The sequence below is a fragment of the Manis pentadactyla genome, chromosome X, assembly GCF_030020395.1.
Source record: "Manis pentadactyla isolate mManPen7 chromosome X, mManPen7.hap1, whole genome shotgun sequence".
Taxonomy (NCBI): domain Eukaryota; kingdom Metazoa; phylum Chordata; class Mammalia; order Pholidota; family Manidae; genus Manis; species Manis pentadactyla.
This window is the reverse complement of record NC_080038.1, coordinates 146488236-146513739: the sequence shown is the minus strand read 5'-3', so window position 1 is coordinate 146513739 and position 25504 is coordinate 146488236. Positions and strand designations below refer to the sequence as shown.

Genomic DNA, 25504 nt, shown 5'->3' with positions numbered 1-25504 from the left:
GTCTTCCTTTGTTTTTCCTCTGAAGAACCAAAAGTTAAGTTCAGCCTTTGTTTACAGATTTTAGTGATTTTATTTTAACATATAAATGCGAGTACATTTGGCAACAGAGCATTTAAAATTCTGCAGAAAACTTTGTGGTTATCCTCTAAGGACAGTGTGCTTTACTTATCCTTTTATGGACAGCAATGAGACCTTTTGGTCAGTCGAATTTCTTAGTTTGCTTCTTATTTCTAGTGAATAAAATATCTGATTCAGTTTACAACTTTGCCATATACTTGATTCTGATCTTTTAAAAATTATTATGTTTTCTCTAATAATGCTTGTTCATTTAACAATATAATCCGGTCATAAAGGGCGTAGTTTCATCTCTCACTATGAGGTAGTCATATTCGTAGGTGTTAAATGCTATTCTAAGACTAGTTGGTCTTGATCTATTCCTAGAGCTGATTTTTTTAAATCATTCTTGAGGATTTGGCTCTCTGATATGCTAACACTCTGATTTTATTGTTCATATCAGAAATAAACTTGTGCACTTATTAAACCAAGAAAAGCATAAAGTTGTTTTAATGATCTAATGTTTCTAAATGTTTCTAAAGAGAAGCTTCACGTTGTGGCTCTAGTTATGTCATTTGCAACTTCAGCCATCTATTAAGCTTACACATGATGCATTGTAAGAATTCAAATAACAAATGATCTTTATGCTTTCCATGTCATTTAATATTGAAGTGGGTATTCCATGGAAATAAAGACAATGAACTGAAAATATGAAGGCTTAAAATATACAGTGGGCAGATAGTTTGGGTAACTAGATATAGAAAATACAGCACAAGGGAGTTAGATAGAGGAAACAGTATTTTCCATAGTCTTCTTTCCAAAAGCCTTCGTAATATAACAAGTGAAGGGAGCTTTTTCTGCTGAAAGACTTGTCCTAACTCTTCTGTTTAGCTACACTTGCATAGGTAATTTCAATTTCTTTGTCTTCAGGACATGTATGAGTAAATTCTTCACGGGCATAGGCATTGTGGAGATAGCGCCAGACTCCTGAGAATTCTGCTGGAATGTCAAAGTTGCGGTATTTCTTGGCAGCAATCTGGGATTTGGGGGAAAAAAGATGAGAAAACAGTTAGTAGGAAAAGGCATCAGTAACATGCTTAGTATCTAGAAACATCTCTCAAAAGTCAAGATAATTGAGGTCATGCTATCTACACAAAATACTACAAGAATAAATCATATTTATATTTATGCTGTATTTAATTAATATATTTAGAAGAAAGTACAGAAAAAGAGTATATATTGCCCTGCTAGACTGAGTTTGTTTAAGATCCCGACTATATCTTATTTCTTTATGTATTCTCTGGTTCAGGCATATAACCCAAAATAGAATAAGTTCCATTCAATAAGAATTTGTTAAATTAATGATTAAATCATCATGAAACATTAATAGCTCACATTATCACTTATCGCTTATTATGATCTAGACACTGGTCTAAGCATTTTACATGTCTTAATTTATTTAATTTTCTCAATTATGTGAAATGGGTAACATTACTCCATTTCATAGATAAGACAGTGGAAAACAACTTCTGATTTAGGAAAAAAGAAACAAGGAGAAAAAAACATAGGCAAAAATCTCTTGGACATAAACATGAGCAACTTCTTCATGAACATATCTCCATGGGCAAGGGAAACAAAAGCAAAAATGAACAAGTGGGACTATATCAAATTAAAGAGCTTCTGTACAGCAAAGGACACCATCAGTAGAACAAAAAGACATGCTACAGTGTGCGAGAATATATTCCTAAATGACATCTGATAAGGGGTTGATGTCCAAATTATATAAAGAGCTCATGCACCTCAACAAACAAAAAGCAAATAAGCCAATTAAAAAATGGGAAGAGGAGTTGAACAGACACTTCTCCAAAGAAGAAATTCAGATGGCCAACAGACACATGAAAAGATGCTCCACATCCCTAATCATCAGAGAAATGCAAATTAAAATCACAGTGAGATATCACCTCACACCAGTTAGGATGGCCAACATCCAAAAGACAAACAACAACAAATGTTGGCGAGGATGTGGAGAAAGGGGAACCCTCCACTAATGGTGGGAATGTAAATTAGTTCAACCACTGTGGAAAGCAGTATGGAGGTTCCTCAAAAAACTAAAAATAGAAATACCATTGGATGCAGGAATTCCACTCCTAGGAATTTACCCTAAGAATGCAGGAGCCCAGTTTGAAAAAGACACATGCACCCTTATGTTTATTGCAGCACTATTTAGCCAAGAAATGGAAGCAACCTAAGTGTCCATCAGTAGATGAATGGATAAAGAAGATGTGGTTCCTATACACAATGGAATATTATTCAGCCATAAGAAGAAAACAAATTCTATCATTTGCAACAACATGGGTGCAGCTAGAGGGTATTATGCTCAGAGAAATAAGCCAGGTGGAGAAAGACAAGTATCAAATGATTTTACTCATCTGTGGAGCATAAGAACAAAGCAAAAACTGAAGGAACAAAACAGCAGCAGACTCACAGAACCCAAGAATGGAGTAACAGTTACCAAAAGGAAAGGGACTGGGGAGGATGGGTGGGAAGGCAGGGACAAGGGGGAAAAAAGGGGGCATTACGATTAGCACACATAATGTGGTGGGGGGCAAGGGGAAGGCAGTACAGCACAGAGAAGACAGTAGTGATTCTATAGCATGTTACTATGCTGATGGACAGTGACTGCAATGGGGTATGGGGGGGTACTTGATGATGGGGGGAGTCTAGTAAACATAATGTTGCTCATGTAATTGTAGATTAATGATACCAAAATAAATAAATAAACAAATAAATAAAAGGAACAAGATGTTTCATGCTTCCCCAAGGAGATAATCATGGATTTTTTATCCCAGGAAAAAAGAGATATACACTATACATAATGATGATGGCAAAGTCATCATGTAACAACCTCACACTGCATAGTCACTGTGCTTCATGCTGGCAACAATCAAACTCCTTCCAAACCATTTAGACTGCTCTATAAAGACTTACTTTAATAATGTTCAGTTTGGGTAACAAACTGCAGTCAGCCAGTGTCAGCTGATCCCCATCCAAGAACAATCTTCTGGAAACTGTGAGTTCCTCAGCATTGTCTGAATCAATTTCATCCAGAAGTGGGGTCTTTAAGTAGTCATCCAGACGCTTAAATTCTCTGAGCAGAGATTTTTCAAAATCTGAGGCAATGAAGTCATAGGGTACTTGTAAATATATTGTCTTCATGCTTAAATACATTCTCAATATGCTTTTCTACATTTAGACATCTCTATCTATACACACTGGCTTACACTGGCTCTGCAAAAATCCCAGATAGTTATCTATAATGTTCAACTACCCACTGATAATTCGGTTAGATGTGTAATCAAATGGTGAGTGGAAATATTTTTGTACTTTTCTTGGGGAGGTATGTTGGGAGGAGACTCAAAGAAAGGAAGAAAAGTGATATATGTCATCACTTAACACAGAATAGCAGAATCAGAGACTAATAACTCTCATGACTCAAAGGATAGTAATCCTATTCAACAATGTTTGTAGGGTATGGTAGGTGCTATGGTTTAAGAAACCTATAAAGTACACAGGACTGGGAAAGTTGGGGGATGAAGGAATACATCCGTATAGTTAATTCACACCTGGTGTGTCAATACTCTAATTGAGCTAAGTTGATAATGGCTATATTGAATATTGGGTTCTAAATCTAATAAAACTTCATGCAAGGGAATTTCAGAGACGAGAACAGAGAATGAGAGGAAGACTAATCCCCCAGATATACTGTGTATTCAGGAAAATCCTATTTTTACTAAGTGTGAACTTGAGAATGAGCAAGTGAGAAAAACAGAAATTTAAACGAAGGTATCTTACATTTATTTGCCTCCTTTTGTGTATTCTTAATGTATGCAGAAAACTTGGCAAAGAGGTTACAGCCCACATCAAAGGACTCCTTGTTCTTGGGACTCAGATGAGGAAACCTTAAAAAGAAACATCACTACACTATCATTCACACACAACAGGACAGAGACCATGTGTCCTGGCTTGCATTCTACTGAGAATGGAGATTTTGGAAAATCGTGTTAGAAACTGAAGGTCCTGAGGCGTCTTTCATTGGAAATACGTATTTTTCCCAATCTCAGAATACTTCAGTTTCTAAAGCTCACTGAGAAACCAGCTGTCTGGAATTCAAAGCTCATTTACCTGTGAAAACAAATTTCAAATGGTAGTTAGGTCCCCATACTCGCCCCTAAAAGCTTATTTGGCAGAAGATATGGTAGTAATACATATTTTCAAAGATAAATATTAGGAAAAAAGGCTTCAAATATTGTAACTTACAAAACAAATTAAAGAATAAAGAGGATGGAAAAAAGTAGCCAAGTTATCTTCCTCTTAGTAATACAAAGTTCATTTAGCATAATAAAATAAAATAATGTAATAATGTAATTCATCACATTAACAAATTAAAGAAGGAAAATCATATGATCATTCATACATGCAGAAAAAATATTCAATGATAATCAATTCTTATTCATAAAAAACCCACTAGCAGCTAGAAATTGTCAGGCAAATAGTTATCTTCCATGATTCCTCTCTCTCCATCCCCACATTTGACCAATTTAGCAACTCCAGCTAGCTTACCTATCAAGATGTACCCAGCATCTGCCCAATTCTCACCATCTCCACTCACCCCTACCCCCCATTCCAGCCTGGTCCAAAGCTTCTTGACTGATCTCCCCACTCCCATGCTTGTTCCCCACACTCCCAGACCGTTCTCTACCTGCTGCCCCAGCAATCATGCTAAAAGGTAAGTCATATCATGTCTCTCCCTACTTATTACCCTATAATGTCCTCATCTCATTCAGACTCAGCCCAAGTCCTCACAGCAGTCTACAATATGATCTGATCCCACTCCTCTCTGAGACAGGGACCGCGGATGTAGTCAGAGCAGGGTGAGAGCCTCCGGAGGGGGCAGGGCGGGATATTTGCAGTCAGAGCAATTTAACTACATGCAAGGAAACCCCTCTACTAAAACTCTATGTTAAACATTGAGCTCTAGAATCATTCTTTAGTGAGATCAGTTAATGTTCCCCAGATAAAGAAGAGTAGCACATGTTTTCTTATGCTAACCATTTATAATCATGTGTAAGATTCACTTTAGCATGCTAAAAGGCCCAGGCCTATGTGCTGTCTTTCCTCCTTTGTGTCAACATAGATGGACCCTGAGGGCATTATGTTAAGTGAGATAAGTCAGACAAAGACAAATACTGTAGAATATCACTTATATGGAATCTAAAAAAGCCAAACTCATAAAAACAGAGTAGAATGGTAGTTACCACAGGCTGAGGGGCTGCGGTAATTGGGCAGATGTTGTTTAAGTATAAAAACTTGCATCTGGTAAATAAATAAGTCCTGGAAATCAAATCATAGTGATTATAGTTAACAATACTGTGTTAAAACTTTGAAGTTGCTGAGACTAGATCTTAACCATTTTCACCATAAAAAAGAAATGATAATTATGTAACATGATACAGTGTTAGCTAATGCTACAGTGGAAATCATATTGTAATATATGTGTATTAAATCAACATATTGTATACCTTAAACTTACACAGTGTTATATGACAATTATATCTTAGCCAGAAAAAAATAACATATGATGGTACCCAAATACTCAAACCATGTTCTATGATGGGAAGAATTCATATCATAAAACTGAAATTTATTCAAATAGTAATATAAATTTAATTCAATTTAGTTAAAATTTTGTTTTTCAAATTGAGGTAAAATTCACACAACATAAAACTCACCATTTAAACTATTTTAAACGGTACAATCCAGTGGCTTTTAGTACAGCCACAGTATTGTGCAGCCATCACCCCATGTAGTTCCAGGGCATTTTCATCACACAAAAAAGGAAATGGTGTTCCCATTAAGTAGTTACTCCCCATTAACTCTTCCTTCCAGTCCCTGGAACCACTAATCTTTCTGTCTCTATGGATTGCTTATACTAGACATATATAAATGGAGTCATACAATATGTGGCCTTTTGTGTTTGGCTTCTTTCACTTAGTATGATGGTCAAGGTTCATTCATATTCTAGTATGTATCAGTTCTTCATTTCTTTTTATGGCTGAATAATATTTCATTGTAATGGATATGCCACATTTTATTTATCCAATATCAGTTGATGGAGATTTGTGTTTTTTCCACTTTTTGGCTGGTGTGAATAGTGCTGCTATGAACATTGTGTACATGCTTTTGTTTGAGTACTTATTTTCAGTTGAGTGTATACTAGGTGTAAGGTAAACGAAACCAGAACAGGCAAGTGGCAACAAAGGAGCCAAAAAAAAATTTATTAGCGCAATTCCAGGTGAGGTTCACTGGTCCACACATGGGCCAGGGAGGTTGCGCCCAGTAGGAGGGGCGACAGGCTTATCAAGGGAGCTGGGAGAGCCCTGAGGGTATTGTAAACAGAACTAATTGGCCGGTGTGGGTGTCAAAATCACCGATGATTGGTCATGCTGGGTTGGGGGAGAGAGTACTACGACGCGTGTTCTAGGCAGGACCTGTGGCTAGGGACCTTCCATTGAATCATTTGAGTGACATTCGCCATTCTCTTACTTGGCTCGAGTCGGGTTCCTCCAGTGAGACCAGTCCCTTCCTCAGGTACCTCCGGTCTTACACTAGGAGTGGAATTGCTGGGTCATATGGTAACTCTATGTTGAACTCTTTGAGTAACTGTCTAACTCTTCCACAGTGACTGCATTCCCACCAGCAATGTATGAGAATTCCAATTTCTACACATTCTCATCAGCAATTGTTGTTTTCTATTTTCTTGATGATTGCTATCTTAGTGGGTGTGCAGTGGTATTGTATTGTGGTTTTGATTTGCATTTTCCTAATGACTAATGATGTTAAGCATTTTTACACATACTTATTATCCATTTGTACATATTCTCTGGAGAAATGTCTACTCAAGTCCTTTGTCAATTTTTAAATTAGATTGTATTTCTGTTGTTGAATTGTAAGAGCTCTTTATATATTCTGGATACTAGACCCTTATCAGATACACAGTTTGGAAATATTGTCTCCCATTCTGTGGGTTGTATTTTCATTTTCTTGAAAGTGTTCTTTAATGCACAAAAGTTTTTAATTTGATGAAGTCTAATTTGTCCATTTTTTCTTTTGTTGCTTGTGCTTTTGGTGTAATATCTAAGAATCCATTGCCAAATATAAGATCCTGAAGATTTACCCCTATGTTTGCTTCTAAGAGTTTTATGGTTTTAGCTCATATGTATAGGTATTTGATATGCTTTGCATTAATTTTTGTATATATTGTGAAGTAAGTGTCTAATTGTATTCTTTGGCATGTGAATATCTAGATGTTCCTATATCATTTCTTGGAGAGATTATTCATTTCCCATTGAATGGCGGGCATTCTTTGTGAAAGTCATTTTACCATAGATATATGGGTTTATTTGTGGACTCTCAAATTTATTCCATTTATCTATAAATCTATTTTTGTGCATAATTCACTGTTTTGATTACTGTAACTTTGTAGTACATTTTGAAATCAGGAAGGGTGAGTCCTCTGATTTTGTTTTCTTTAGCAAGACTATTTTGGCTATTTGTGGTCTCCTGCAGTTCCATATGAATTTGAGGATTGGCTTTTTCATTTCTGCAAAAAGACCACGGGGTCAGTAGATCTCTTTAGTGAGTATCCCTACCTTATTAATAATTGTCTTTTTTTGTATCATTAATCTACAATTGCATGAGGAACATTATGTTTACTAGACACCCCCCATCACCACATTCCCCCCCACATACCCCATTACAGTCTCTGTCCATCAGCGTAGTAAGATGCTATGGAGTCACTACTTGTCTTCTCTGTGTTGTACAGCCCTCCTCGTGCCCCCCCTCATTATACATGCTAATCATAATGCCCCCTTTCTTCCCCCCCTTATCCCTCCCTTCCCACCCATATAATAATTGCCTTTTAACCCATGAACATGGAATGTTTGTATGGGTTGAATTTTTTTTCCCCAAAAATGATATGTTGAAGTCACAAACTCAAGTACTTCATAATGTGACCATATTTTGAAATAGGATTGTTTCAGATATAATTAGTTAATATGTGGCTACACTGAATTAAGGTGGGCCCATTAATCCAGTATGACTGGTGTCTTTAAAAAATAATGCCTTCTGACAGAGGAGCTGAACAGACAGTTCTCCAAAGAAGAAATTCAGATGGCAGACACATGAAAAGATGCTCCACAATGCTAGTCATCAGAGAAATGCAAATTAAAACCACAATGAGATATCACCTCACACCAGTAAGGATGGCCACCATCGAAAAGACAAACAACAACAAATGCTGGCAAGGTTGTGGAGAAAGGGGAACCTTCCTACACTGCTGGTGGGAATGTAAAATAGTTCAACCATTGTGGAAAGCAGTATGGAGGTTCCTCAAAAAGCTCGAAATAGAAATATCATTTGACCCAGGAATTCCACTTCTAGGAATTTACCCTAAGACAGATGCACCCCTATGTTTATCGTAGCACTATTTACAATAGCCAAGAAATGGAAGCAACCTAAGTGTCCATCAGTAGATGAATGGATAAAGAAGATGTGGTACATATACACAATGGAATATTATTCCATTTCTCAGCCATAAGAAGAAAACAAATCCTACCATTTGCAACAACATGGATGGAGCTAGAGGGTATTATGCTCAGTGAAATAAGCCAGGTAGTGAAAGACAAGTACCAAATGATTTCACTCATCTGTGGACTACAAGAACAAAGCAAAAACCGAAGGAACAAAACAGCAGCAGACTCACAGAACCCAAGAATGGACTAACAGTTACCAAAGGGAAAGGGACTGGGGAGGATGGGTGGTAAGGGAGGGACAAGTGGGGGGAAGAAAGGGGGCATTATGATTAGCATGTGTAATATGGGGGGAGGCACGGGGAGGGCTGTGCAACACAGAGAAGACAAGTAGTGATTCTACAGCATCTTACTATGCTGATGGACAGTGACCCTAATGGGGTTTGTGGGGGGGACTTGGTGAAGGGGGGGTCTAGTAAACATAATGTTCTTCATGTAATTGTAGATTAATGATACCAAAATAAAAATAATAAAAATAATAAAATAATAATACCTTCTGAGGATAAAGGAACACAAGTAAAACACAATGTGAAGATGGAGGATTGGAGTTACAAATCTACAAGCCAAGGACCACCAGAAGGTAGGAAGAGGCAAGGAAGGATCCTTCTTTTAAGATTTCAGAGAGAGCATGGTTCTGCTGATACCTTGACTTCAGATTTCTAGCCCCAAAACTATGAGAGGAACTTCTGTTGTTCTAAGCCACTCGGCTTGTAGCACTTTGTTATGGCAGCCCTAAGAAACCAATATAGATGCCTCCATTTATTTAGGTCTAAGTTATTTTAGCAATGGTTTATTGTTTTCAGTGTACAACTCTTTCTTCTCTTTGATTGTCTATTCCTGAGTATTTTGTTATTTTTGATGCTTTTGAAGATGTAATTTTCTTAATTTGATTTCTGGATTATTCATTAATAGTGCATAGAAATACAATTTATTTTTGTATATTGATCTGTATCCTGCAACTGTGCTAACTTTGTTAATTCTCATAGTATTTTAGTGGATTTTAAAATATTTTCTGCATAAAAGATTGTGTCATCTGCAAATATAGTTTTACTTTTTCATTTTGAATTTGAATACCTTTAACTTTTTTTCTTGCATAATTGGTCTGGTTAGAACTTCCAGTGCAATGTTGCATATAAGTGGCAAAAATGGCATCCTTATCTTGCTCCTGATCTGAGAGGGAACTTATTCAAACTTTCACCATTAAGTATGATGTTGTCTGTTGGTTTTTAGTAGATGTTCTTTATCAGGCTGAGGAAGGTCCCATCTATTCCTGTTTTTTTAATATTATCATGAAATGGTGTTGAATTTTATCAAATGGTTTTTTTGCACCAATTGAGATGATCATGTGCTTCTTCCTCCCTTTACTGGTGCTCTTTATTTCTTGATATGACTTTGAGTTATGGTCTAGTGGCCTCTCATTTCTGTCTGAAGGACTCTGTAGCATTTCTTGTAGAGCAGTTCTACTAGCAACAAAATTCCTCAGTTTTTGTTCATGTGGAATGTCTTCTTCATTTTTGGAGGATAGTTTTGGCAGGTATGAAGTTCTTGGTTGACTTTTTTTCTTTTAGTGTTTTAAATATGTCATTTCTTTCCAGCCTTCATGGTTTCTGATTTTTAAAATCATCTGTTAATCTTATTGAGGATCCATGTTACATGAGTCATTTCTTGCTGCTTTCAAGATTCTCTCTTTGGTTTTGGCTTTAATTTGATATAATATCTTGGTGTTGATCTATTTGAGTTTCTTCCACTTGAAGTTTATTGATCTTCTTGAAAGTGCAGATTCTTTCATTAAATTTGGAAAGTTTTCAGCCATTATTTCTTCAAGTATTTTTCCTGTCATCTCTTTCTAGGATTCGCATTTTGTGTATCTTGGTACACTTTATTCTATTCCACAAGTCTCTTAGGTTCCCTTCACTTTCTTCGTTTTCCCCAGACTGGATAATAGTAATTGACCTCTGTTGAGTTTCGCCGATTCTGCTATATGTTCAAATCTGTTGTCAAAGCCCCCTAGTGAATTGCTCATTTTAGTTATTGTACTTTTCAACTCTAGAATTTGTATTTGGTTCAGTTTTATACCTTCTATACTGTTATTGTTGTGCTCTTTGTTGAGACATTGTTTACTTTGTTTCCTTTAGTTCTTTCTTCATGGTATTGTTTAGCTCTTTAAACATTAAGACAGGCAGTTGACTCAAAGCCCTCATCTATTAAACCAAGCATCTGGGTTTCCTCTGAATCAGTTTCTATTGATTTATTTTTTTCATATTAATGGGCCATACTTTCTTTTCTTTTTTTTCCTTTTTTTTCTTCTTTTTTAAAATTTTGATATCATTAATGTACAATTACATGAGCAACATTATGGTTACTAGACTCCCCCCATCATCAAGTACCCACCACATACCCCATCACAGTCACTGTCCATCAGCTTTTTGTTTGTTGAGGTGCATGAGCTCTTTATATATTTTGGATTTCAACCCCTTATCAGATATATCCTTTATGAATATATTCTCCAATATGGTAGGATGCCTTTTTGTTCTATTGGTAGTTTTCTTTGCTGTACACAAGCTTTTTAGTTTGATATAATCCCACATGTTCATTTTTGCTTTTGTTTCCCTTGCTGGGGGGATAAGTTCATGAAGAAGTTGCTCATCTTTATGTCCAAGAGATTTTTGCCTATGTTTTTTTCTAAGAGTTTTATGGTTTCATGACTTACATTCAGATCTTTAATCCATTTTGAATTTACTTTTGTGTATGGGGTTAGACAGTGATCCAGTTTCATTCTCTTACATGTAGCTGTCCAGTTTTGCCAACACCAGCTGTTGAAGAGGCTGTCATTTCCCCATTGTATGTCCATGGCTCCTTTATCATATATTAATTGAACGTATATGTTTGGATTAATATCTGGAGTCTCTATTCTGTTCCACTGGTCTGTGGCTCTGTTCTTGTGCCAGTACCAAATTGTCTTGATTACTGTGGCTTTTTAGTAGAGCCTGCACTTGGGAAGTGAGATCCCCCTGCTTTATTCTTCCTTCTCAGGATTGCTTTGGCTATTCAGGGTCTTTTGTGGCAATAGAAGTGGTCGCAGGCTGGTTGTGCATGTGTCAGCTGGGAGAACAAAGTCCCTTTCTGCTTGCTGGTCGCCTTACCCTTCTCCACTGCCTGTGTCGATTACCCACACACAGGGAGCAGTCTCTGGGTTAATTCCCTGAGCTGTCATGGGCAGGTCTGCCCTCGGGATAGCCTAGGGCACTGAGAGGGGTCACAGCGCCCCCGGGTGTGTTCTCCTTCAAGAACCATGCCCATTCATGCCTTCCGGACCTTGCTTCTGCTTCTGCTGCCTGTCCAAGTTATCTGCGTGCTGGCAGAAGACTCTGTGTGGTTGCTGTGGGCGGGACCACTCTCTGGCTTCTCTGCAACTGTGGCGGGTCAGCCAGTTTGCTTGTAGCACCAGCCAGGGGGAACAAATGGCAGGCTGCCTATCACCATGAGGGGCTTCAGGGTTTCTTTACCCCCCAGGGGGTTAGTGGCCTGAAGTTCCTCCATATTCCTAGCTTGCTCGGCTGAGTGTGCTGGGACTATTTTGTCCAGCTGTTGAACTCTTGTCCCTTTAACACTTTTAAAAAGTGCCTGCTTTTCTTTTGTCCCAGGGGAGCCGGCTGTGGGGACCTGCTCGCAGTCTCCATCTCGGATTTTACTTTTCCATTTGTCTGATATCCAGTACACCATGCAGTGTGTGTCTGTGCTCCCAGTGCAGATTGCTAGGGCTGGTTATTTAGTAGTCCTGTGCTTCCACTCCCTCCCCGTTCTGATTCTTTCCTCCTACTGGTGAGCTGGGGTGGGGTAGTGCTCATGTCCCGCCGGGTCATGGCTTTGTATCTTACCTTTTTCATGAGATGCTCGGTTCTCACAGATGTAGATGTAGCCTGGCTGTTGTACTGTATCTTCTGGTCTCTCTTTTCGGAATAGTTGTATTTGTTGTATTTTCAAAAATATATATGGTTTTGGGAGGAGATTTCTGCTGCCCTACTCATACCACCGTCTTGAGCCTTCTCCTGGGCCATACTTTCTTGCATAACATGTCTTATATATTTTTTTGAAAACTGGACAATTGAATATTATACTATAGAAACTCTGGAAATCAAATTCTTCCCTTCTCCAGGGTTTATAGTTTCTGTTTGTTCTGGGTGCTGTTTAGTGGACTTTCTGTCTGTCAAATCAATAACTGATGAAAGATAATGGATCCAAGATTTCAATAGCCATACACAATAAAGAACACAGACTTTATGAAATTACTTCAAAGGCAAATGCCATATGATTTCACTTATATGAGGAATATAAAAACAGAGCAAAAAAAATTATAACAGGATTGGAGCCAAGATGGCGGCGTGAGTAGAGCAGCGGAAATCTCCTCCCAAAACCACATATATCTATGAAAATATAACAAAGACAACTCTTCCTAGAATAAAGACCAGAGAACACAGGACAACATCCAGACCACATCCACACCAGCGAGAACCCAGTGCCTCGTAAAGGGGCAGCCCGAGCCAGGCCACGCCCACAGCAACAGCGGAGATTAACTCCATAGCAGCCGGGCAGGAAGCAGAGGCCCTGTCTGCGCGCAGCTGCGCAGCACAAGCCACTAGAGGCCGCTGTTCTCCCAGGAGAGGAGGGCCACAAACCAACAAGAAGGGAAGTCCTTCCAGCCGTCACTCGTCCCAGCTCTGCAAACTATTCCTATCACCATGAAAAGGCAAAGCTACAGGCAGACAAAGACCACAGAGACAACACCAGAGAAGGAGACAGACCTAACCAGTCTTCCTGAAAAAGAATTCAAAATAAGAATCATAAACATGCTGACAGAGATGCAGAGAAATACGCAAGAGAAATGGGATCAAGTCCGGAGGGAGATCACAGATGCCAGAAAGGAGATCGCAGAAATGAAACAAACTCTGGAAGGGTTTATAAGCAGAATGGATAGGATGCAAGAGGCCCTTGATGGAATTGAAACAAGAGAACAGGAACGCATAGAAGCTGACATAGAGAGAGATAAAAGGATCTACAGGAATGAAACAATGTTAAGAGAACTGTGTGACCAATCCAAAAGGAACAATATCTGTATTATAGGGGTACCAGAAGAAGAAGAGAGAGGAAAAGGGATGGAAAGTATCTTGGAAGAAATAATTGCTGAAAACTTCCCCAATCTGGGGGAGGAAATAATTGAACAGACCACGGAAATACACAGAAATCCCAACAGAAAGGATCCAAGGAGGACAACACCAAGTCACATAATAATTAAAATGGCAAAGATCAAGGACAAGGAAAGAGTTTTAAAGGCAGCTAGAGAGAAAAAGGTCACCTATAAAGGAAAACCCATCAGGCTAACATCAGACTTCTCGACAGAAACCCTACAGGCCAGAAGAGAATGTCATGATATATTTAATACAATGAAACAGAAGGGCCTTGAACCAAGGATACTGTATCCAGCACGACTATCATTCAAATATGACGGTGGGATTAAACAATTCCCAGACAAACAAAAGCTGAGGGAATTTGCTTTCCACAAACCACCTCTACAGAACATCTTACAGGGACTGCTCTAGATGGGAGCACTCCTAGAAAGAACACAGCACAAAACACCCAACATATGAAGAATCGAGGAGGAGGAACAAGAAGGGAGAGAAGAAAAGAATCTCCAGACAGTGTATATAACAGCTCAATAAGCGAGCTAAGTTAGGCAGTAAGATACTAAAGAGGCTAACCTTGAACCTTTGGTAACCACGAATTGAAAGCCTGCAATGGCAATAAGTACATATCTTTCAATAGTCACCCTAAATGTTAATGGACTGAATGCACCAATCAAAAGACACACAGTAATAGAATGGATAAAAAAGCAAGACCCATCTATATGCTGCTTACAAGAAACTCACCTCAAACCCAAAGACATGTACAGACTAAAAGTCAAGGGGTGGAAAAACATATTTCAGGCAAACAATAGCGAGAAGAAAGCAGGGGTTGCAGTACTAATATCAGACAAAATAGACTTCAAAACAAAGAAAGCAACAAGAGATAAAGAAGGACACTACATAATGATAAAGGGCTCAGTCCAACAAGAAGATATAACCATTCTAAATATATATGCACCCAACACAGGAGCACCAGCATATGTGAAACAAATACTAACAGAACTAAAGGGGGAAATAGACTGCAATGCATTCATTCTAGGAGACTTCAACACACCACTCACCCCAAAGGATAGATCCACCGGGCAGAAAAGTAAGGACACGGAAGCACTGAACAACACAGTAGAGCAGATGGACCTAATAGACATCTATAGAACTCTACATCCAAAAGCAACAGAATATACATTCTTCTCAAGTGCACATGGAACATTACCCAGAATAGACCACATACTAGGCCACAAAAAGAGCCTCAGTAAATTCCAAAAGATTGAAATCCTACCAACCAACTTTTCAGACCACAAAGGCATAAAACTAGAAATAAACTGTACAAAGAAAGCAAAGAGGCTCACAAACACATGGAGGCTTAACAACACACTCCTAAATAATCAATGGATCAATGACCAAATCAAAATGGAGATCCAGCAATATATGGAAACAAATGACAACAACAACACTAAGCCCCAACTTCTGTGGGACACAGCAAAAGCAGTCTTAAGAGGAAAGTATACAGCAATCCAAGCATATTTAAAAAAGGAAGAGCAATCCCAAATGAATGGTCTAATGTCACAATTATCGAAATTGGAAAAAGAAGAACAGATTGAGAAGCAGTTGGCATGAGGGAAAGTAGTAGAGGGAAAAAGAACCAAAGAAGGCTCAATACTTACGGACAAACTTAGAATGGGTGCTTAAAATCTAATGAATGAAAGAGACTTAGATAGTATAGGCACACAGAAGAGAATCCAGAATATTATCCAGTTTCCTAGGTAGAAAGAACTATGGACTGATAGAACCTTTTGTTTATGCTTTATATATATTTTTTATGACTTAGACTTTATTTTTTGGAGAAATTTTAAGTTCACAGCAGACTCCTGACCAATGGAAACTCTGAAATAATAAATGAGTGTCATTTTAAGACTGAGTTTGTGGTAATTTATTCCACAGCAATAAAGAAATGAATATAACAGGCTTCTTGTTTCCATATACTATTCTGCATGGGAAGACATATAGCTGTCATTCAAGTATAAACAGTTCAGTTCTGGCCTCTGGCTAACTGTGTGAGACCTGTTTTCTGGCTTCTAGCTATTGTGTTGGGTATGTTCAGCCTTCGTGCCACCAGTGATGTGAACGTCTAGTCCTGACCCATCCTCATACGTTGTACAGTGTTATTACTCCATGCCCTCACTTATACCCCACCATGGGTTTCTTCTCATTTCTAGACCACAGAGAATTTACTTTATTACTTCAAGTATTCTATGCATTAAAAAATCATTTGAAAGGCTATATCTTTCATTTTGTGTATTTGAAGTTGAAGGGGGAAGTTTATGCATGATAGACACAATGTTTCCCCACCTGCAAAGCTAAGAGATCAGAAAAAATTAAAGGCTATTTCAAAGCTGAAGATGTTCTGAGGGCTTTACAATAAAATTGGTCTTATTTCTATCAGTATAACTGCTCCCAAACTCCATTATGGATCCAATAATGTGGCTGAAATTAAGTGTGGCTCAAATTTACCTGCCTTTCCCAGGTTTCCAAGACTATCCTTTGCCCTTTCTTAATATACTAACTACATTTCATAAAGTTTTACCAGCTGTACATATATTAAATAATTCTGTAGTGAAGTTTCTTAATCATATATGGAGTGATCAGGTGGATCTTTGCAAAAACTTTCCTGGAAAAGATAGCAAAAGAGAGGTCTGATGGTGAAAAAAGATGTCTAGAGATAAGAACCCTCAATCTGGAATAAAAAGGCCAACAAAATAGATTATCTCAAGAATAATAACATCCTGTAAAATGCTGTACCTTGGAGGAGCCAGTGTCTGCTCTAGAAACTCCTCAATTTTAATGAAGTCTGTCTTCAACTCCTTGTTATATACCAGGAAGGGAGGATTGGTCCCTGGGGCTAAGTCCTTCAGTTCTTCAGGCTTTCTGTGATTATTGAAAATAAGAAGAGTTAGGCCTCTAAAGAAAGTATACATTATACAAACACCAACATTGTATTGGTGTCTACCAATTTTAATCCCCAGAATGAAACTTGTCCTGATTTCTCTTACCTGGTCATGTCAACAGTTGTCACATTGAATTTAACTCCTTTAAGCCAGAGTATCATAAAAAGGCGTTGGCAAAAGGGACAGTTTCCAATACTCTCCCCATCACTTCCAGCCTATTAAGATAAAGAAAGCTGTCACTAATTCCTTTCCACAACAAGTACATATTGAGTACTTACTGGGAGATGAACTAGTTGTTAAAGACAAAATTGGACGTCCTTAATTTCATGGGTTCTACCATCTGTGAGCAAAGAGAGATAATGAAACAAATAAACTTATTATATGTAAAATTACAAGTGTGATAAGTATATAATAAAATAATAAATTGAATCTATTACCAGAATTTATATAACCATTTCTATTGATGGACGTTTCAAATATTCCAAAATTTTTACTATGGTAACACCTTCAGCAACAAATTTTTCTGGGCATGTAACTTATTCCATTTTAAGATTTTATCTTTTTTTTTAATTTTTTTATTTTGATATCATTAATGTACAATTACTTGAACATTATGGTTACTAGACTCCCCCCATTATCAAGCCCCCCCACATACCCCATTACAGTCACTGTCCATCAGTGTAGTAAGATGCTATAGAATCATTACTTGTCTTCTCTGTATATACTGCCTTCCCCGTGCCCCCCCCACAGTATGTGTGCTAATCGTAATGCCCCATTTTCCACCTTATCCCTCCCTTCCCACCCACCCTCCCCAGTCCCTTTCCCTTTGGTAACTGTTAGTCCATTCTTGGGTTCTGTGAGTCTGCTGCTGTTTTGTTCCTTCAGTTTTTTCTTTGTTCTTATACTCCACAGATGAGTGAAATCATTTGGTACTTGTCTTTCTCTGCCTGGCTTATTTCACTGAGCATAATACCCTCTAGCTCCATCCATGTTGTTGCAAATGGTAGGATTTGTTTTCTTCTTATGGTTGAATAATACTCCATTGTGTATACGTACCACCTCTTCTTTATCCATTCATCTACTGATGGACACTTAGGTTGCTTCCATTTCTTGGCTATTGTAAATAGTGCTGCGATAAACATAGGGGTACATCTGTCTTTTTCAAACTGGACTGCTGCATTCTTAGAGTAAATTCCTAAAAGTGGAATTCCTGGGTCAAATGGTAAGTCTATTTTGAGCATTTTGATGAACCTCCATACTTCTTTCCACAATGGTTGAACTATTTTACATTCCCACCAGCAGTGTAGGAGGCTTCCCCTTTCTCCACAGCCTCGCCAACATTTGTTGTTGTTTGTCTTTTGGATGTTGGGCAGCCTAACTGGTGTGAGGTGATATCTCATTGTGGTTTCAATTTGCGTTTCTCTGATGATTAGGAATGTGGAGCATCTCTTCATGTGCCTGTTGGCCATCTGAATTTCTTCTTTGGAGAAGTGTCTGTTCAGCTTCTCTGCCCATTTTTTAATTGGCTGATTGGCTTTTTGTTTGTTGAGGTGTGTGAGCTCTTTATATAATTTGGATGTCAACCCTTTATCAGATATGTCATTTATGAATATATTCTCCCATACTGTAGGATGTCTTTTTGTTCTACTGATATTTTCCTTTGCTGTAACGAAGTTTTTAGTTTGATATAGTCCCATTTGTTCATTTTTGCTTTTGTTTCCCTTGCCTGGGGAGATATGTTCATAAAGAAGTTGCTCATGTTTATGTCCAAGAGAGTTTTGCCTATATTTTTTTCTAAGATTTTTATGGTTTCATGACTTACATTCAGTTCTTTGATCCATTTTGAGTTTACTTTTGTGTATGGGGTTAGACAATAATCCAGTTTCATTCTCTTACATGTAGCTGTCCAGTTTTGCCAACACCATCTGTTGAAGAGACTGTCATTTCCCCATTGTATGTCCATGGCTCCTTTATCATATATTAATTGACTGTATATGCTTGAGTTTATATCTGGAGTCTCTATTCTGTCCCACTGGTTTATGGGTCTGTTCTTGTGCCAGGACCAAATTGTCTGGATTATTGTGGCTTTGTAGTAGAGCTTGAAGTCAGGAAGCATAATTCCCCCCACTTTATTCTTCCTTCTCAGGATTGCTTTGGCTATTCGGGGTCTTTTGTGGTTCCATATGAATTTTAGAACTATTTGCTCTAGTTCATTGAAGAATGCTGTAGGTATTTTGATAGGGATTGCATTGAATGTGTAGATTGCTTTAGGCAGGATGGCCATTTTGACAATATTAATTCTTCCTAGCCAGGAACATGGGTTGAATTTCCATTTATTAGTGTCCTCTTTAATTTCTCTTAAGAGTGTCCTGTACTTTTCATGGTTAAGATTATATCTTTAGAGTCAATCTTTAAAGTAATAATGCTGAATAAAGAATATGTGAATTTTCCATTTTGATACATTCTGCCAAATATCCTTCCTGAAAGGTATTTTTCATTTGTTCACCAGCCATGTGACTTCCTAATTTTCAGAATTGTTTGTTCATGACAGTTTTGCATTTTCTTATTAAGGTAATGATTTTTTCCTCATTGATTTGGAAAAAATTTTTGTTTACTAAAGGTATTAACTCTATGATACATATTACATGTAATTTTAAAAACATGTCTCATGTAAAATTTAAATTTTATATAAAATCTACCATTCTTTTCCTCTATACAGTCTAGTTTTTCTGATTATATATATCAAGATAACAAAAAAATACCTTCTTATTTTGTTTTACTATAATGATGGTTTCTCATGTATTCTTCTAGTATCTTTATGGTTTCATCTTTATATTTGCTCCACTTATTTGGAATTTATTTTTGCATAAGAAGTGTATTGGGGCTCTAGCTATTTACATTTTTTCTTACAAATAGTTAATAGTTTTCTTAACACCATTTATTTTAAAATCCATTTTTCCCACTAAATGAAAACAACATGCTTTTCTGCTTTGAAATTTTATATATACTCGAGTCTGTCTTCAGACTCTCTATTCTTCATTTGTTCATTCACTCTCCTAATAATATTCACTAAACAAATATTTATGTGTTTAACATAGACCAGATATTATATATAAAAAAATAGATATTAAAATAAAAAATACTCCTCCCCCCAAATTACTCTGTTTTAAGCCAAGATACATTGTTTGAAGGAAGGATGTGCATGTTATAAGAGTATATAACAGAGAAACACAATCTATATGGAATCTGTAGGGATGACCTTTCCTGAGGAAGTGACATTTGAAATGAGTTAAAAATAAATAAGCATTAACTAAGTGAATGGACATGAAGAGGGCATTCTAAACAACAGGCTTGAGCATGGCACATACAAGGGACTGAAAGATCAATGTGGCTGGGATTCAGAGAATGAGGAGAAGAGGAGAAAAATTCAATAAATTGAACTACATCAAAGCTAAAATCTAGTTTTCAAAAGAACTTAAGAAAGTGAAAAACATCCTGTATCCAAAACATACAAAATATATTAATAAAGAACTCTTACAACTCAATAATAACAACCAACTTAAAAATGGGCAAGAGATTTAAAACATACACCTTACAAAACATACACAGATGGTAAATAAAGACATAAAAAGATGCTCAACATCACATAACAGGGAAGTGCAAATTAAAACCACAATGAGAAACCACCACCGACACATTAGAATAGCTGAAATTAAAAAGATTGATTATACCAAGTACTGGTATAAAATGGTACAAATGCTTTATAAAGAGTTTGTCTAAGTTAAAAATGTAACTTCTATATGACCTGGCAATTCTAATCCTAGGTATATACCCAAAAGAAATGAAAGCATATGGCCACAGAAAGACCAGTACATGAATGTTTATAGTAAGTTTGTTCACAATAGCTAAAAACTGGAAACAACCCAAATGTCCTTCAGTGCATGAATGGATAAACAAATATGGTATATCCATACAATGGAATACTTTAAAAATAAAAAGGAATGAGCAATTGATGCACACAATTTGGCAAATCTCAAAATAATTATGCTGAGTGGAAGAAATCAAATTAAAAGGAGTATATACTATATGATTCAATCTACAGAAAATTCTAGAAAATACAAGTCAGTGATTGCCTGGCAGTGGGGCAGTGGGGCAGGGTGGGAAAGACTGACTGCAAAAAAACACAAAGAAACTTTCTGAGGTGATGGAAATATTTGGTATTTTGATTGGGGTGGTGATTATATGTGTACATACATATATCAAAAGTCACTGGGCAAGTAGTGACTCTATAGCATCTTACTATGCTCTTGGACAGTGACTGTAATGGGGTATGTGGTCGGGACTTGATAATGGGGGGAGTCTAGTAACCAGTAATTAGGTTTAGATGAGGTCATAAGGGTGGGATTCTCATGATGGGATTTCTGTCCTTAAACAAGACACCAGAGAGCTTGTTGCCACTCTCTATACCCACCACGAAAGGACGCAGTGAGAAGGCAGCCATCTATAAGTTAGGAAGAGAGTTCTCACTAGAAGTATGCTGGCACCTTGAACTCGGATATCCACAGCTTCTAAAACTGTGAGAAGATAAATGTCTGTTGTTTAAACCACATAGTCTATGGTGTTTTGTTATGTTAGCATGAGTAGACAAGACACCATCCACCCAGTTGCCCAAACTAGAAAATTGGGAATAATCCTTCTGTTTCACTCCCAACACTGAACCCAACACTAGTTCATGTCAGTTTTATCTATAAATATCTCCAAATAACTTGAGTTCTATAATTTGCCATGGCTAATACATCATTCACTCATTCAATGTTTATTTGATGCTTACTATCCAACACTGTTAGGTGCTAGCTACCTAAGTCCAAAGACATCAACATTTCTCATCTCTTGGACCTATTTTTTTCCTCTTTTGCCTCAGTCTAAAAGGAAATAAAAAAGGGTACTTCATATAATAGCTTCTCTAATCTGTCATTTATAGCAATATTAAATTCCCAAAACCGTGGGCATAATTTTAATTTTTGGCAAATTTTCCTTTCCCCAGCAACGGGTGTGGCAGAGGAAATAATATTTATTGTTGCTCTTTCAAGATGTCAGGGAGTGAAGAGGTATTGGAAGAGGCAACCAACCTTGGCAGTTACATATCTTTTGTAATTGAAACCACAGTAAGTAAGGATCCAATCAGAACCGGGTTTAATGAGTAGAAAGAGGATTAGGGGTGGGAGGCAGGAAAAAGAATGGACTCTGATAATAGATAAAGCAGGAAGGGTGGATCACCTTTGGCAAAAGGAAAGGCATAACAGTGAGGTGTGGGGGAAATGCCGTAAAGTTTTACAGGAAAACTGATTTAAAGTGCCATCACATAAAATTTTAGGGTGTAAATTCCCTAGCCTGACTGATGAATTACCTACCTATTAAGTATCTTTAGCTGGCAAAAACAGGATGAAGTCACTTACCAAAACAACTTGTTCTCTTTGTGTTTGTGATCTAAGTTTCTAAACATGAAAAATAATAATAGGCACAATATTTGACATTTATAGTGTGTGTACTATGTTAACAAGTACTGTGCCTTACATATTTGTTTTATTTAATCCTCATAACAAAGATGCTGCTGTTATTGCTCTTGTTTTACAGATGAAGAAATTGAGGCTCAGAGAAGATGACTTGCTCAAGTACGTACAGCTACACAAGAGTTGATGACATACACTCTTTTCACAGGAAACCCAGGTCTGTCTCTACTCCAGAGTCCACCTTCCGAAATTCTGCTGTCTCCCGTCTGACATTTTAACCAGTCTTTGTGATAATTCTGAGAACCTTTGAAAATGTCTGAACATTCAGAGAAGAGTATCATCTCTTTCTTCTTTCCCACATACATAAAATATTTTTGCCAAAACACATTCAGAATTTTGGCCCAAATGTTAGATTCTATAATGTTTTGTAAAAATCTACTAAAACTTAATTTTAGAGTGTTTGAAAGAGAGCACAAAAACTACATTTAAGAATGAAGAACAAACCAATAAGATAAACTGCATTTAGCAAATCCTTTCTTCTCAGAAGTTCCTGAATATATATCTTGCCCAGATCATTCATAGTTGAAAGGCAATGTTTCCATGACGGATTGTATGGAACATACATACATACGTGGTTTGATATAAAGTCTTAATTGTGACAGGAAAGTGCTTAATCTCTTGTAGGGATCTTATCAGTGATATGGGAAAGAATTTGTATGGTTTCTAAGCCACAGAGGTAGCTGGAGAAATCAGACTCATTTAATCTTTGAAAAGGTACCACATTATCTATAAATAAGATACCACTGGTAAAGATCAGTGCTTTTTAAACTTATTCATTAACATTTTCACCCTCTCAATCCATATGTCTCCTCCCAGGATCTTCTGGGAAACTTCCAGAGATCTGTAGAACACATCTTATGTAAAAGGGATTCCATCTGATGAAATTGGAAAATTTTACTGAAGTTTGCCAAAGTGAAAACAATTGAATAAGGTTAGATGTAGCTATTTTAAAGTTTTGGAACCCTAACATTGCCATTCCGTAGCTATGTGATGTTGGACAACGTTGGACTTAGCTACTCTTTGCTTTAGTTTCTGTATCCATAAAATAGGGTTAATAATAGATCACTTAGTACAGTGTCTACCATATAGTAACTACTCAATAAATGATTAGTTATTTAATCTGGAAGTTATTATTTAATTCAACATTTGCTCATACAATGTGTGATTTGCTAGCTTCTGTCCAGATTACTAACCAAATTTGGGAAGTCTATGAAGATAGACACATGGGTCAATGCCAATAACCGTTTAGAGGAGTTTGATTGATTGAATGAACAGTTCAGACAAAAGAAACACTTTAGTTTCCTGTGAAGAGACATTGGTTTGGAATTGGTAGATGTAAAAGGCCAGCTAGGAAATTAAGGGTTATTCATATCATGTCTAAGCAGTCACATGTTTTGCTAGAATCCAGAGATAGGGAAGTCACACAGTCCAGCAAACTTACTTGGATTATTTGCCTATTTAAGAATTCAAGGGTCTTTCTCCTATAATTTTGAAAAGGCAGGTTGATTATATCTTTGGCGTATATATGTGGGCAGTTGTTAAATATTTTTAAATGATTGTAAAAGTATTCCTTTGGCTAACAGATGTTTAACCTAACATTTGTGGAGCAAACCTTATTTTATGACTTTGTAAGCCATCAGGAGACTATATAGTTTCAGAGGCAAGTTGTTTAAACTTTATTGACTTAGCTTACTTATTTACAAGTGATGACGACAACTACTACCATGACTACTACTGCTACTGCTACTATTACTACTGTCTCCAAAATTGTTATTAGGACTAAATGAGATAATATATGTAAAGTGTATAGAAAAGGGCCAGACATTATATAAGAATTTGTTATTATTATCCTGGACACTTACAATAGTCAGTGCAAATATAGACAGATACCATTAATATAAGCAAGGATTTCGGAAACTACAATTTCTACTTGGAATAATGCATAAAAAGTTATTTTTCTTGAGCTAATTTAGAAACACATGTTTCTTTTTCCTGCTTTAGGGGTTTTCCAAAGGGCTTTTCTGAAAAGTTAAGATATTAAGAACTCCAACGCTGACCATAAAGAAGAAACAGCATTCAAAAATGCCTCCCCCTCACATAACAGGCACACAGACCCTTGGCTCTATTCCTTCATAGTGCCCATGTGACCCTTCGGTCGTGTTCATCCATTGTGCGGGAATTTTAGAAATCTCTGTTGGACTGTGTGGGAATGGGGCTTTTGGTCCATTGCTGGCCCTCTCCAACCCCCATTCAGGACTTCCGAGACCTATCTCGTAAAGCACAGATTAGGAGAGCAGGAAGCATCATTTTGTTCAGCTCCTTCATTGTACAAATGTAGGAACAAAGATCTAGAGGGAAGGATTTCTCCAACATTACATAGGAAGCCACTAAGAATACAATTTAGTTACCAACCAGCCTAGTGTTCTTTCCACCAGATCTCCTTGTCTTTTCCACATGTGATGTTTTCCTATCATATCCAACAGCATCCAAACTTCCAGGCATCTTTCTAGGACTCAGAGTAGGAATCTAATTACAAAATTATTTCCTATTTCTAGCCAAAATGTTGACCTTTTTAAGAAAACTGAGTTTCAGTGTCAAGAAATAATACATTCTGTATGCTGTTATTAAAGCTGGAAAACTTACCTTCACAAAAAGCTCAATTTCAGGGTCCACTTCAATACTGGGAATCTGGCCTGCCATCTTTCTGTTTTTACTGCCAGTCGTTAGCCCCTGCCTCCTGCACAGTTCACAGTACTTGTGGACTCTTTTCTTCCAGTTTTATCCAAAGGCTCAAATAAAGTTGGTGCTTTAAGAGGAGAGTCCAGCTTTTAGTGAAATGAGTCAGAACTGGGGCCAGTCTCTCTTCTCAAGAGGTGGGGTGCAGAAAATTCTAGATGCTTGAGAGCAGCTCTTGATTTTGTTTTCCTTCTTCCTCTTGACCTAACATTTCAATCAAGGAGGAGCAGAAGTGGTGTGTGTAAACTGGCTGGCTAGAAGGGTGGGGGTGTTTCCAGAGAGGCGTCAATGTCATGAGTCAGCATAGGAAAAACACATACACACAAACACACACATGCAGTGCTGGCTTCTACATATCGAGCAAACCAGATGTT

General features: G+C 37.3%; 1 protein-coding gene across 1 annotated transcript; it reads right to left on the bottom strand.

Moving 5' to 3' along the window:
* Positions 1 to 46: 46 nt before the first annotated feature.
* CLIC2 (chloride intracellular channel 2) lies at positions 47 to 25406 on the bottom strand. The gene is made up of 6 exons (XM_036923572.2): positions 25038 to 25406; positions 16930 to 17039; positions 16679 to 16804; positions 3907 to 4013; positions 3043 to 3224; positions 47 to 1090 (listed from the first exon to the last, which is right to left on the bottom strand). Exons 1-6 carry the CDS (start codon positions 25092 to 25094, stop codon positions 929 to 931), a joined length of 744 nt encoding a protein of 247 aa, XP_036779467.2. The 5' UTR covers positions 25095 to 25406; the 3' UTR covers positions 47 to 928.
* Between the last annotated feature and the right edge of the window lie 98 nt (positions 25407 to 25504).

Coding starts and splice junctions, on each gene's coding strand:
- CLIC2 (XM_036923572.2), bottom strand. CDS start 25,094: ATGGCAGGCCAGATTCCCAGTATTGAAGTGGACCCTGAAATTGAGCTT. Junction 17,040..25,037: donor AAATTGAGCTTTTTGTGAAG/GTAAGTTTTCCA, acceptor TTATCTTAATAG/GCTGGAAGTGATGGGGAGAG. Junction 3,225..3,906: donor ACAAAAGGAGGCAAATAAAT/GTAAGATACCTT, acceptor TCATTGCCTCAG/ATTTTGAAAAATCTCTGCTC.